The sequence below is a fragment of the Gadus macrocephalus genome, chromosome 3 (assembly GCF_031168955.1).
Source record: "Gadus macrocephalus chromosome 3, ASM3116895v1".
NCBI lineage: Eukaryota > Metazoa > Chordata > Actinopteri > Gadiformes > Gadidae > Gadus > Gadus macrocephalus.
This window is the reverse complement of record NC_082384.1, coordinates 19,311,362-19,323,215: the sequence shown is the minus strand read 5'-3', so window position 1 is coordinate 19,323,215 and position 11,854 is coordinate 19,311,362. Positions and strand designations below refer to the sequence as shown.

Sequence of the window (11,854 nt, the reverse complement as noted above, 5' to 3'; positions counted from 1 at the left end):
TGAGAAGTTGGTTTTAGGGGTCTTATAGCCTATGGATACACACGCACACACACACACACACACACACACACACACACACACACACACACACACACACACACACATTTATATATATATACAAACCATATATCATATAGCATCATATAGACTCAAGGCCTATTTGTTTAACACAATAAAATAATATTTGTGTAATAATTGTAAATGGTCCAATACACAGTAATTCAGGTTAGGGTTCAAATAGCATCATATGATCAAACATATGGAAAGTGTCACAATCAATTGTTTGTGTTGTGACACCTCTGAATTCGGGGCTAACGTTGTATTCCTTTCATTGCATGGTCTCTGACAACTACTATAACAGGATAATTGCAACCCGTCACCATACATCGAGTGCTCACAAATCACCCGAAGATGGTGACGCTTTCTGTTCCCACATGATTCCTGCTGTGTAGTCCACACCGACCTACACGAGACCCCCACTTTGCAATTAGAACGGTATTTCACGGTGTGGACTCTTGGTGCAAATGAATGGATCCTTTTTGTCTAACAGGACAGAAGGGAGATACGGAGACTGAGTGCGCGACTGCGAGTGATAGGACGGGTTTGTGCGTGCCTCACGTGTATGTGTGCGCGTGTGTTTGCTTGCCTGTGTGTGTGTGTGTGTGTGTGTGTGTGTGTGTGTGTGTGTGTGTGTGTGTGTGTGTGTGTGTGTGTGTGTGTGTGTGTGTGTGTGTGTGCGCGTGTGCGTGTGTGTGTGTGTGTGTGCGCGTGTGTGGCGTGGTAGTGGTAGGGGAAAGGGGGATCAGATTGCGGGCGCCTTTGTTTAACCAGCCTCGCCTCTCAAACGAGTTAATGGGATGGAAGATATTGCCACCCTCCGCTGACGGCGCGAGGTCCAACAGAGCAGGCACCAAATGAAAAAAAAAAAAAGAATCAATAAATGCAGAAAGCAATGAGCTAAAATACACCCATGCAGAACAAAGACGGACAGATGGAGACGGCAGGGTACACGCCTTGTGTGCGCGTGCGTGCGTGCAGGCCAGACTGGATCATGACAGGGACCCCATCAGTGGAGGATCAGAGCGGGGAAATTGGAGGACAATGTCGGGAGGAATAATTTAAACCGATTGGGAAGGCGGTGCCCCCGAGGTGTATAATTCACCCATTTATTAACTAGACCAAACAACAGCCAATATTAATTAACATTCCAAGTAGGCGACGTGCGTCGTTGAAAGACATCGTTTTGCTTTCAAATTGCCTTCAATATGTCTAGGATTGTATTCCCTTATATATCCAGGTCAAGTAGGATAGGCCTTTCAGTGGCAGCGTTCTCTTTTAAACGTTATTTTTAATAAGCCGTCCCAAAAAATACAGTTTTATCTATTTGCTCTGTTCACCTGCCCGTCTATTTCTTTGTTTCCTGCGCCTTCATCATCCGGCGTATAGAACTTTAATAGTCCTCCGCGGAGCCCGCAGGTCATCAATCGTCCACTGTGGGGCGCTGTCCCACTTACCCATGGTGTCAGGCTCCGCTAACTTTGATTAAGGTTTAAATTGGCTGAATTTAATGAACGGTGCCTAATTAGACAGGATAACAGCTTTAATTGATAAGTAATTATCTGCCACAAAATGTTATTAATTCTCAAGCACATTCTTAGCGTACCGAGTGTTAACCCTCCTTTTATTCTCCCCTCCCACTGCATTTTGTATTTATGTAAACAAGCGACGGTAAACAATTAGGCGCATGTTAGATAGAATAGGAAAGAGGGTGTCAAACTATGTGGACTTATTCAAATGCAATTATTGACTAATTTTTGGTAGTTTTCTTGGCGCATTAAATAAAAGGGCCAGGATTAATAAAAAAAAAATCTGTGTTATATTGATTTTAAGCTAAATTAAAAATTATATTACCTGATTCATGATGAACTACAGTATAATGAACTACCACTGTTCAATACCATATTTACACTAACCATTAACACAATTTATACTTTCAATTCAGTGGTTGTTATAGTCATTAATTATTAAGCATTACGGTATTGACAAAATAGCCTAGCTATTGCCTAATCAATTTGGTAATTATTTTGTCCCGCATTGCATGCTTATTGATTACCTTCTGTATCCCTTGCTCTGATGGTTCTTTGTGATTATATTGTTTGTATTCATCAGTATTATAGCGAGCAGTATTGAAGTGAATAAAGTAGCCAGTGAGTAGTATTGTATAAGTAGTATTATATTTGTGAGTAACATTGTACTAAGCAGCCTAGTGTTGTAGAGAGTAGTATTGAACTAAATTTGTGCCTTTTTAGTGAGTACTATTATAGTTTAACATTGTATTTGCCTATTCTGTGGTGAGTAGTTAGTATATGGGAGTGAATAGTATTGTAGTTTGTGATTTTTGTAGGTGGTATTGTAGTATTGTGTGTTGTAGTTTTACCATACTTTTACATTGATTGTCTTAATCAGAAATGATACAAATCTCATAAATAAGTCATTCATATATTTAACTCAGACATGAATGAGTTCACAAATTGTTACCCTCTGTGTTAGCAGTTTGGCTAACATTAAGACTGTTAGCAAAGCGAGTGTTAGGAGTGAGAGAGAAAAGATGTTCATCAGGGCACTCAGTATTTAACAAACAAACAAAAACATCCAATAGCCTTTTAACCTACTTAACTAATTACTCTTATGCCAGTTTTTTGCACTGACTGTTTTCATTTTCTTTATTAGCATTATTTTCTACTGTTCTCTTTTCACAGAAAGCTAAAGGGGAAAGAGCCATGTCAGAAATAGCCACCTTAGAAGAAAACCTTTGAGGTCCTCTCAGATTGTTTCTTTGTTTCCGAGGGTGAGGAAAGCCTGTGATTTCAATTTATACAGCCTCAAACCCTACTGGCTGCATATCTATTAAAGTGATTAAAATTAGATGCACGTTAACTTGCTTCCTAATTAAAACATCTTTGCTCGTTTACAGAGTGGGTTTAAGCAAGCCTCAAGGGGGCTTGTTTTCTTCTTCTTCCCTCCATCTCTCCTTCTCTCCATTCTCTTTTTACAGATGGTTCGGTCGGGCTCGAGCAGCTAGCCAGTGGCTGCGTGGACTTTGATCCAGTGTGTACGCCCATCACATCAAAACATTAGCTTCACACACACAAACACACATACACACACAAAATCACACACACACACACGCACGCACACACGCACGCACGCACGCACACACACACACACACACACACACACACACACATAAACACATATATACACAGACACAAACAGACACACACACATGAACACATACGCACATATATAAACAAACACACACTCGCAAGCACACACAGACACAAACAAACAAACACACACACACATACATAAACACAAATACAGGCACATACATGCATACACACATAGAATGCACACGCACACACTAAAAAACGTAACACCAACACACCACACACAAATAGACGCACACATACGCATTTCTGATACTTTTATGTGTGGAATGAGAATAAAGTATGCCACGTTGAAAAGAAAACGCATGCATTTGATTAATGTACCAGATACTAGAGACCAAATTCCTGTCACCGTTTCTCAAATTATGTCATTACTATATTTTGAAAATGTTAATCTGCATAGCAAATTTCCCCAGGGTGGCTGTAGTAAATTAGGTCTATTCCATGTGGCTCAAGCCAAGGCAGGGAACCAGCTCTCAAAGATGAGGGGTGAGGGAGGGAGGGAAATGGAGGGAGAGAGATGGAGGGATAGATGGAGAGAGAAGGAGGGAGAAGGGGGAGAGGAAAGAAAAAGATGTATGAAAGAGTGAGAGCACAGACTGATTGATGGGCTGATAACAATTAAAAGGACATTTTGGACTCCTTCAAGCACCAGCGTTTGGCATAATAAGCACGTTTCAGCAAAGGTGATAAGTCACTCTTAATTGAATAGAAATGATTGCTCTAATAGAAGTTTGTATTATTAAGTGCAAGACCCATTTTAAACTCCTCTTGACGTAAACGTTGAGAAAGTTTTACAGGGAGGGTTGTTATCAGTGTGAACTGAGATAATTCGAATTACATTTTATTTCATCTTCCTATAAGAAAGGGGCAAATTAAAGAGGAAACTTCAATTCAATCACAATTTGCCTCTCCCATTATATTCTGTCGGCGGCTCAATTATGCTGATAATTAGGGGAGAAAAAGTTCTAATTGCATTGGATTAGTAGGACCCAGCACTCACACAGGATCAGAAGGAAATGGTCTAAATTATCAAAGCCTTTATTAGGTGCTAGGGAAAAAAAATACCAATATACAAAATCCTCTTTACCCTAATTGGAATCGTATAGAGTTGAGTTGGTTTGGGCTGCAAAACCGCTTCCAGGATCACAATCACCGTTTGACAATTAATTTAAATGAGCTAGATCTTAATTATAAATAAATCAACTATATAATCATGGGGCTCCACTTAGATAGTTAAAAATTAACTTGCTTGTCGTAATTGAGTAATTAACCATCACCTTGGTTTGCTAATTAACAATGAATATTACTTTGATGCCTTGTCTCGAGAGAAACACCAAGTGCTCTGTGAGGGTTCACGCGGGTTGTGAACGTTGGCGAGGTGGTTAGAACGAGGTCCCGATGCCCCTGATTCTCTGGCACCAGAGCGCACAGTTTAGTTCTGTGAGGAGTTCAGTGCTAATTATTAATCAGCAGATCACGTTTACATGTGTTTGATGTGCTGCAACTTTAATGAACGGAGACCCGAGAACACTGGTGATTTTTATAAGGACTCTGAATGTTCTTAATGTGCACCACCCATCCACACCACCCACACGGGTTCTACCCCTCCACCCTCCAACCCTCCACCCTCCAACCCTCCACCCTCCAACCCTCCACCCTCCAACCCTCCACCCTCCAACCCTCCACCCTCCAACCCTCCACCCTCCAACCCTCCACCCTCCAACCCTCCACCCTCCAACCCTCCACCCATCCACACCGCCCACACGGGTTCCAACCCTCCACCCTCCACCCCACCACCACCCATCCATCTATCCATCCGCACCACCCACATGTGTTCCACACATCCACCCATCCAACCCTGCACCCACCATCCATCCCATTTCATTTTTTTTTATCTAGCAGGGTCATGAGCTCAACCCTACAGTCACACTGTCAGACAATTCCGGAACTCCAATAAGCCAATGAAGCAACGAGCCTGATGCTTGCATGTGGGGGTATAGGATGAAACCGGAGTACACCTGCAGGGAAACTCAGGAAACACATGGGAATCCTCCCGCTCTGACTTCACGTAAACACTGTGCAGACTAATGACTGATGGTAACTACCAAACAAACTAATTGGTAGGCCTGCAATCTTTTAAGAAAGTCGGTTCTCTCTGTTGCTTTGTTTCTCACAATTACTTTTTTGATAAATCCATGTGCCTGAAAATGGAGTTAACACTTTTCAACAGGAATGACGGCTTTATCTAGTAATTTAGGTCCAGGACTAATGGTGAACATATTCTTTTCTGAAACAAAACATTGAAATAATAGTGGTGGGGCTAGGTTAGGGGGGTGTCATACGATATTGTAAAGCCATTTGATACTCTATCGGTGATTAAGGGTTATTAAAAATAAAGAAAGAATACTGTACTTTGTAGATCACGTGGTTACAAAGACAGGATTTGTTAGATCTATCACAAAAACATTGTGTGAGATCCTAACAGGATCCTAAGAGATATTGTTGGCTTAAACTTGCACAGATACATGTTAGAATGGGACCCACACTGTCCAAATCTAACTGGTTAAATTACCAAAAATCATTAAACCTATTGATCCATCCCTGTTTTTTAGAGTGGCAGTTCCATTTACTTTGTAGCATCTCTATATGCTCCTCATCAATGGTCTTGAGGGGCCAGTTCAAATCCACTTAGAACACATTTAACGACAGTTGGAACCATTTCAAAATAAAAGCCTTCCTCTCATATGTCCATCTTTATTAACATCTGTCATCTGCTGTGAGTGGGGCAATAAAGGTAGGGTAGGCAATTACGAAACAACCAACCAGGATAAACCAAAATAGTCCCCCCCAGCCATAGCCACTCCCCTAAAACAAATTGGTATACATTTAGGGCATCTGCTAAATGCCCTAAATGTAAATGCAAATGGTATAGCTGGCTAGCTTCAGCAATTGGTAGCCTTGTGGCAGTCTCTGGTCGTGCGCAGGTACCCAGGAAGGGAGATAGATAGAGCCGGTAAGCATGCATCCAATCATTTCATCGGGCCGAATTACAGGCCTTTGACAAAAACAGATAACAGATTAATTTGTAATAGATTGTCAAACCATTTGATCGATTGCTGCCGGGATGTGAAGAGAACTTCAACAAATATGACAAGAAATGCTGACCCTTCCTTTAAGCCTTTAATACACCTTTAATACAACCGAACCTTAGAATGTATATATTTATAGAAGTATCACAAATTAATTACGTTTGACATGTTATTAATGGACATCTTTGTATTCAATTTTTCTTATCTCCTTGCTAGATGAACATAATAAACAACCATTCTGATTGTTGCATAAACAAACCATAAGATCATGGATGTCAGCTGGATCTGAAGTGTGTGATGTGGTCTTAGCAATATATAGATTAACATAAAGCAACTACCAATAACAGCTAGATGTAGATGGTTGTAACTACGTATTTATCTTATTAAATAATACAATCATTTTACCCTATTCACTAACATTATTAATAAGATCTTCTGGTTGTCAACCTTTTTAGAAAACATATTAGGCCTACAGAAAGTGGAAAGTTATCTTTTCTTGGATAGGCTATGGGCCAGTCAGTGCATTTTAGCATTATCACCACCTGATTAGAGTGCCATTGTTTAACAAGATCATGGTAACAGATGTTCTATCAAATAATAGAAACAAAGGCGTGTTACCCGGACTATGAGCTTTGGAAAGAAACGTGGAGCATTTAACAAACTGGTTTAAAATGTGTAAATAAAGAGTGACAGAAAGCCACCGAGAAAGAAATCACCCTCATGAGGGGAGGGGGGGGTAGAGAGAGAGAGAGAAAGAGGAGAAAGAGAGAGAGAGAGAGAGAGAGAGAGAGAGAGAGAGAGAGAGAGAGAGAGAGAGAGAGAGAGAGAGAGAGAGAGAGAGAGAGAGAGAGAGAGAGAGAGAGAGAGAGAGAGAGAGAGAGAGAGAGAGAGAGAGAGAGAGAGGGGGGGGAGGTAACAAGGAGAAGCAACCAGGCAAGCAGAACCCCGGCTTGTATGTGAGTCGTGCACATCTTATTATCAAGTTAATTAAAGCTAGCATCTGACAATGTCACTCGTGCTCAGTGAAAAGCGGAAGGAAGGAAAAAAGTCGAATTAAATGCTGCGTCTCCCAGGACAGCATGTCAAGGGCTGCTTTTCATCGAGCGCCGCGTGCGTTTGGCTCGCGCGGTGGCTTGGAAGCTGGTGGGGGCGGAGGTGGGGTGAGGATGATTTGGGGGGGGGGGGGGGGGGGGGGGGGGGGTCATCTGCCTTTCTTGTCAACAGTTTTTATAACCAAATGACAAGAGGCCATTGGATTGTGCTGTTAAAAAAAAACACGTTGCACGTTGAATGAATATTATAAGCTGCAGCTCAGAAATAATGATTAAAAATCATAAGAGAAATAAAAAAGGGAGACCAGAGTGAGCGTCAAAAGATTTGCCACCAAAAGAAACCCTCTCAAGACATGAAGTTCCGCCGAGATCGGAGAGGGGGGTTTACAGTCAGTGAACAAGGGACATTAAAGAGTCGTTTAAGAAACGAGACATTGACATGCAGGGGAGCCTGCTCATGTGTGGTGGACTCTGGGTCAAGTAACGGGAGGGATTATATGGTTCTTCATAATAATATTAATTAAACAATTTACATGCTAATAAGGTAACAATTACCGGAGCTTCTGGTGAAAGATTCGGGTTATTACAACACGCCAATCCAGGGCTACGGGGTCAGGCGCGGAACAGCATAGAGAAATCTCAACCCAAATTAACATTCTGTCAGCTCCAGAAATTGGATAAATAAAGTCGAATTAATTCACAGTAATGGAAGGGGCCACTTATTCAACCAGCTCTGATTACCATTCAGTATTCACCAGCACGCGGGTGGCTTTCTGTCAAGAAATTGAACACAAAATGAAACCGTCAATGCCTCCGGCGAGATTTGCCCCCTAAAACACCGTTTACAATTTATATGTATAATCTGTATACCCCCCCCCCCCCTCTTTTAGCCCTCCCCCAACCCCGCCCCCGAAGATATTTAAAGAGGCAAAAAACGGATGGGACTACGTAGATTCTCGATGCCAACGTTTATGGCTAATCAAGCACTACATTGTTGTTCAAACTAAATTAACACACTTAAGAAAACGGCCCTTTCCCCGTTGGATAAATCCATTTAAAACATGAGACTTTTATTTTTATTTTCATTCGGCCCTTTCCTGCAAGATTATGAAATGTTTATCCTAACCCTAACTCCAAAGGCATCATTACATTTAATGAATAGTGAGTTAGGCTATACCTTGGACCTATCTGACCCAATTTCAATGAATTGCGAATATACAAAAGTAACTAAATATAACAAAATATTAATTTATTGGTTGCAATGGAATTATTAATGAGTACAGTTGGCACCATTTCAAAATAACAAAAGTTTAAGGCATGATGTTATAGTTTGATGTTTTAATTGTTTGGTTTGAATCACTGTTCCTGGGTTAAACATTCAGCCTTTTTTCTGGGTTATTCGTGGAGAATACTACATTGGCCAATAAATATCACTAATTCCACAAAAAACATTTTTTTTGTTTTTTTAAAGGTACTCCAAAACGCCCACTCCTGCCCTCTATTGGTGTATTATGATAGCCTGACTGAATCAAACAACGTACCGGATAACTAAAGACCTTTATTTTGAAGTTTCAGCACGCGTTGCGACGTTAGCGTGTAACAACTAATAAAGCGCCTGTGACCTATTGAGAAGTTACACAAATCCAGTCAGAATACCAAACAAAAAGGTAAAATGTTGACCTCTTCACCCTTACAATACACCTATAGCAGCCCATTTCCAGCGTATTCAAATAAACGATGATGCAAAAGCATCCCATTAGTCGTGGGTATTTAGGCCAAAGCATGCGTCCATGCGCGTGGGTCGGACCACGGCGCGAGAGACACAGACGGAGAAGGGCTTGTAGCTCAGGATGGGATGTGACAGCTCGTGAAAGGAGGATAATGGAAGCGCTGTTATTGGATCAATCTCACGCTCGATACCGCTGTAAAAACAGCACTTTCACATGGAGATAGAGCGAGGGAGAGAGAGAGAGAGAGAGAGAGAGAGAGAGAGAGAGAGAGAGAGAGAGAGAGAGAGAGAGAGAGAGAGAGAGAGAGAGAGAGAGAGAGAGAGAGAGAGAGAGAGAGAGAGAGAGAGAGGAGAGAGAGAGAGAGAGAGAGAGAGAGAGAGAGAGAGAGAGAGAGAGAGAGAGAGAGGGGCTAGTCAACAACGTGACGGGAAGTAAGTTATTCATTGGGCTATTTATTAGGAATAAAAAAACGTATTTTTCTTCTACCAGGAAGGAACGCGTTATGTGTTTATGGAGTGTAAATGCACATCAGTCACTTATCTCCCCTCCACGCGGCGGGCCTCGCCGTCGTTGTTTTGACAGGGCGGAATCAGAGGGCGACGCCAGGTGTAATTAGCCATCGATCTAAAAAAAACACACACACACACACACACACACACACACACACACACACACACACACACACACACACACACACACACACACACACACACACACACACACACACACACACACACACACACACACACACACACAGACAAACACACACGCTCGCTCTGTCTCTCCGATGACCGCGCCTCTGACGTCACCGGACGATTAACGCTTCTTATTGGTCCCGCGAGCGGATCGAGTGGTCCTAATGAGCTGCCTCGCGCGGAGGCAAAGAGCGGGGCTGACATCTCCGCTGGAAGTATAAACCTCGTAGTCTTTCGCTCAGCGCCTCGCTGTAAACCGACTACGACGACGACAACAACCCGAGCGGAGTACGTTGCGTGGGGATTCCTTCCCACTCCATCTTTTTTTTTCCCTCCCCATCGCTTCTTCTCACCTCTTCCTGTCCTCTTTTTTGTGTACTTTTTGGACTGCATGTTTAGCCATACTCCTCCTCCCTCTGCATCTACACGTCGGTCCCCGCCACAGCTCGGGCGAGCATGGACAGTCGAGTGCTCGAGCATCCTCATGCCCAGTTCGGGGGCTCCTTGGGCGGGTTGGTCGGCTTCCCTTATCCCCTTGGCCATCACCACCACCACCACCACGTCTACGAGCTTGCTGGCAGTCACCAGCTGCAGTCCGCCGGCAGCGTCCCGTTCTCTATAGATGGATTACTTAACGGGTCTTGCTCGGCCTCGGTCACTTCCAACACACTCCTTTCCTCGGGCTGTGGACTCAACGGGGACGGGCAGTACAAAACTCTCAGGTGAGCTTTCACTGAATGCATCTCATGCAGGTTTGCGTTTTTTTTTTTGTTGTTGGGTCCTTTCTAAAAAAAAAAGCTATGCTGTACTACTGCCATCGATGCTGACGTGCCTGACAGAGTCAGTCTCTTGCAAAATATGGCATGGTTTGCTTCCACTCAACTTAAGTTGCTGGAACGTAAGTTGCAGGTTTACAAAACAAGCACACAACAAGAACAGGGAGGCGTGTGCATTGTGTTCGAAACATTGGGTACATCGGGTTGGTCTATTGAATTATAGCATGATGTTATTGATTCTAATAAATGATAAAACTTCACCAAATATTTTTGATTGGTGGAGCCTATAAGAGCAACAATGCTCACATTTATCAACCATTCCCAACACAGATCAAGATATTGATAGAACATCGTAGATATTGTAGAATGAAATATATAATATAGCTCACTTTTTTCTGTTTTTCATATACACACCCATGCGTATGAACACACACAAACAAACAAACACACGCACACACACACACACACACACACACACACACACACATACACACACACACACACACACACACACACGCACGCACGCACGCACGCACGCACGCACGCACGCACGCACACACACACACACACACACACACACACACACACACACACACACACACACACACACACACACACACACACACACACACACACACACACACACACACACACATACACTTACATCCATACATACTTAGGCCTATATGTGGGCCTACATAGAGACATAAATAAAGCCTAACGTGAGATTAGCAAACCTCTTAACTCCTATCTAAATCCCGTCCTTGTAGATTCTGGAGACCCGGATAAGGATAGCCCGGGCTGTAAACGAAGACGCACGAGGACGAATTTTACCGGCTGGCAGCTGGAAGAATTGGAGAAAGCTTTTAACGAGAGTCACTATCCGGACGTTTTCATGCGAGAGGCGCTGGCCCTCAGACTTGACCTCGTAGAGTCACGGGTTCAGGTAAAGACAGCAACACACCTTCAATGAATGAATGACCTGCTTAATTAATACTGTTGTCTGTGCAATGAGTTTTTCGCCATTAGACAAGCCTGTGGTTAACACATTTGAAATCATGTCAAGCAACATTTTATTCTCATCCCACACAAAGGATCATAACACAATGTGTTTTGTTAAAGGCCTGCCCGACACCGATTTCGTTTTTTGTTAATTATCAAGGCAACAATAAGGGTCTTGAATTATGCATGCTGACAACCTATTGATTTATGGGTTAATAAAACAAGGGGGGTTGTGAAGCAATCTGGCTCTATGGATAGAAAAATATCACGTGACGAG

General features: G+C 42.7%; 1 protein-coding gene across 1 annotated transcript in view; it reads left to right on the top strand.

Moving 5' to 3' along the window:
- The first annotated feature begins 9,703 nt into the window (after positions 1–9,703).
- The window catches only part of LOC132453758 (homeobox protein unc-4 homolog), a 3,753-nt gene continuing 1,602 nt past the window's right edge, over positions 9,704–11,854 (top strand). Inside the window, exons 1-2 of the mRNA XM_060046702.1 lie at positions 9,704–10,513; positions 11,339–11,521. Of these exons, the coding sequence (XP_059902685.1) occupies positions 10,256–10,513; positions 11,339–11,521 (441 nt within the window). The 5' untranslated portion in view covers positions 9,704–10,255. The remainder of the gene's footprint in view (positions 10,514–11,338; positions 11,522–11,854) is intronic.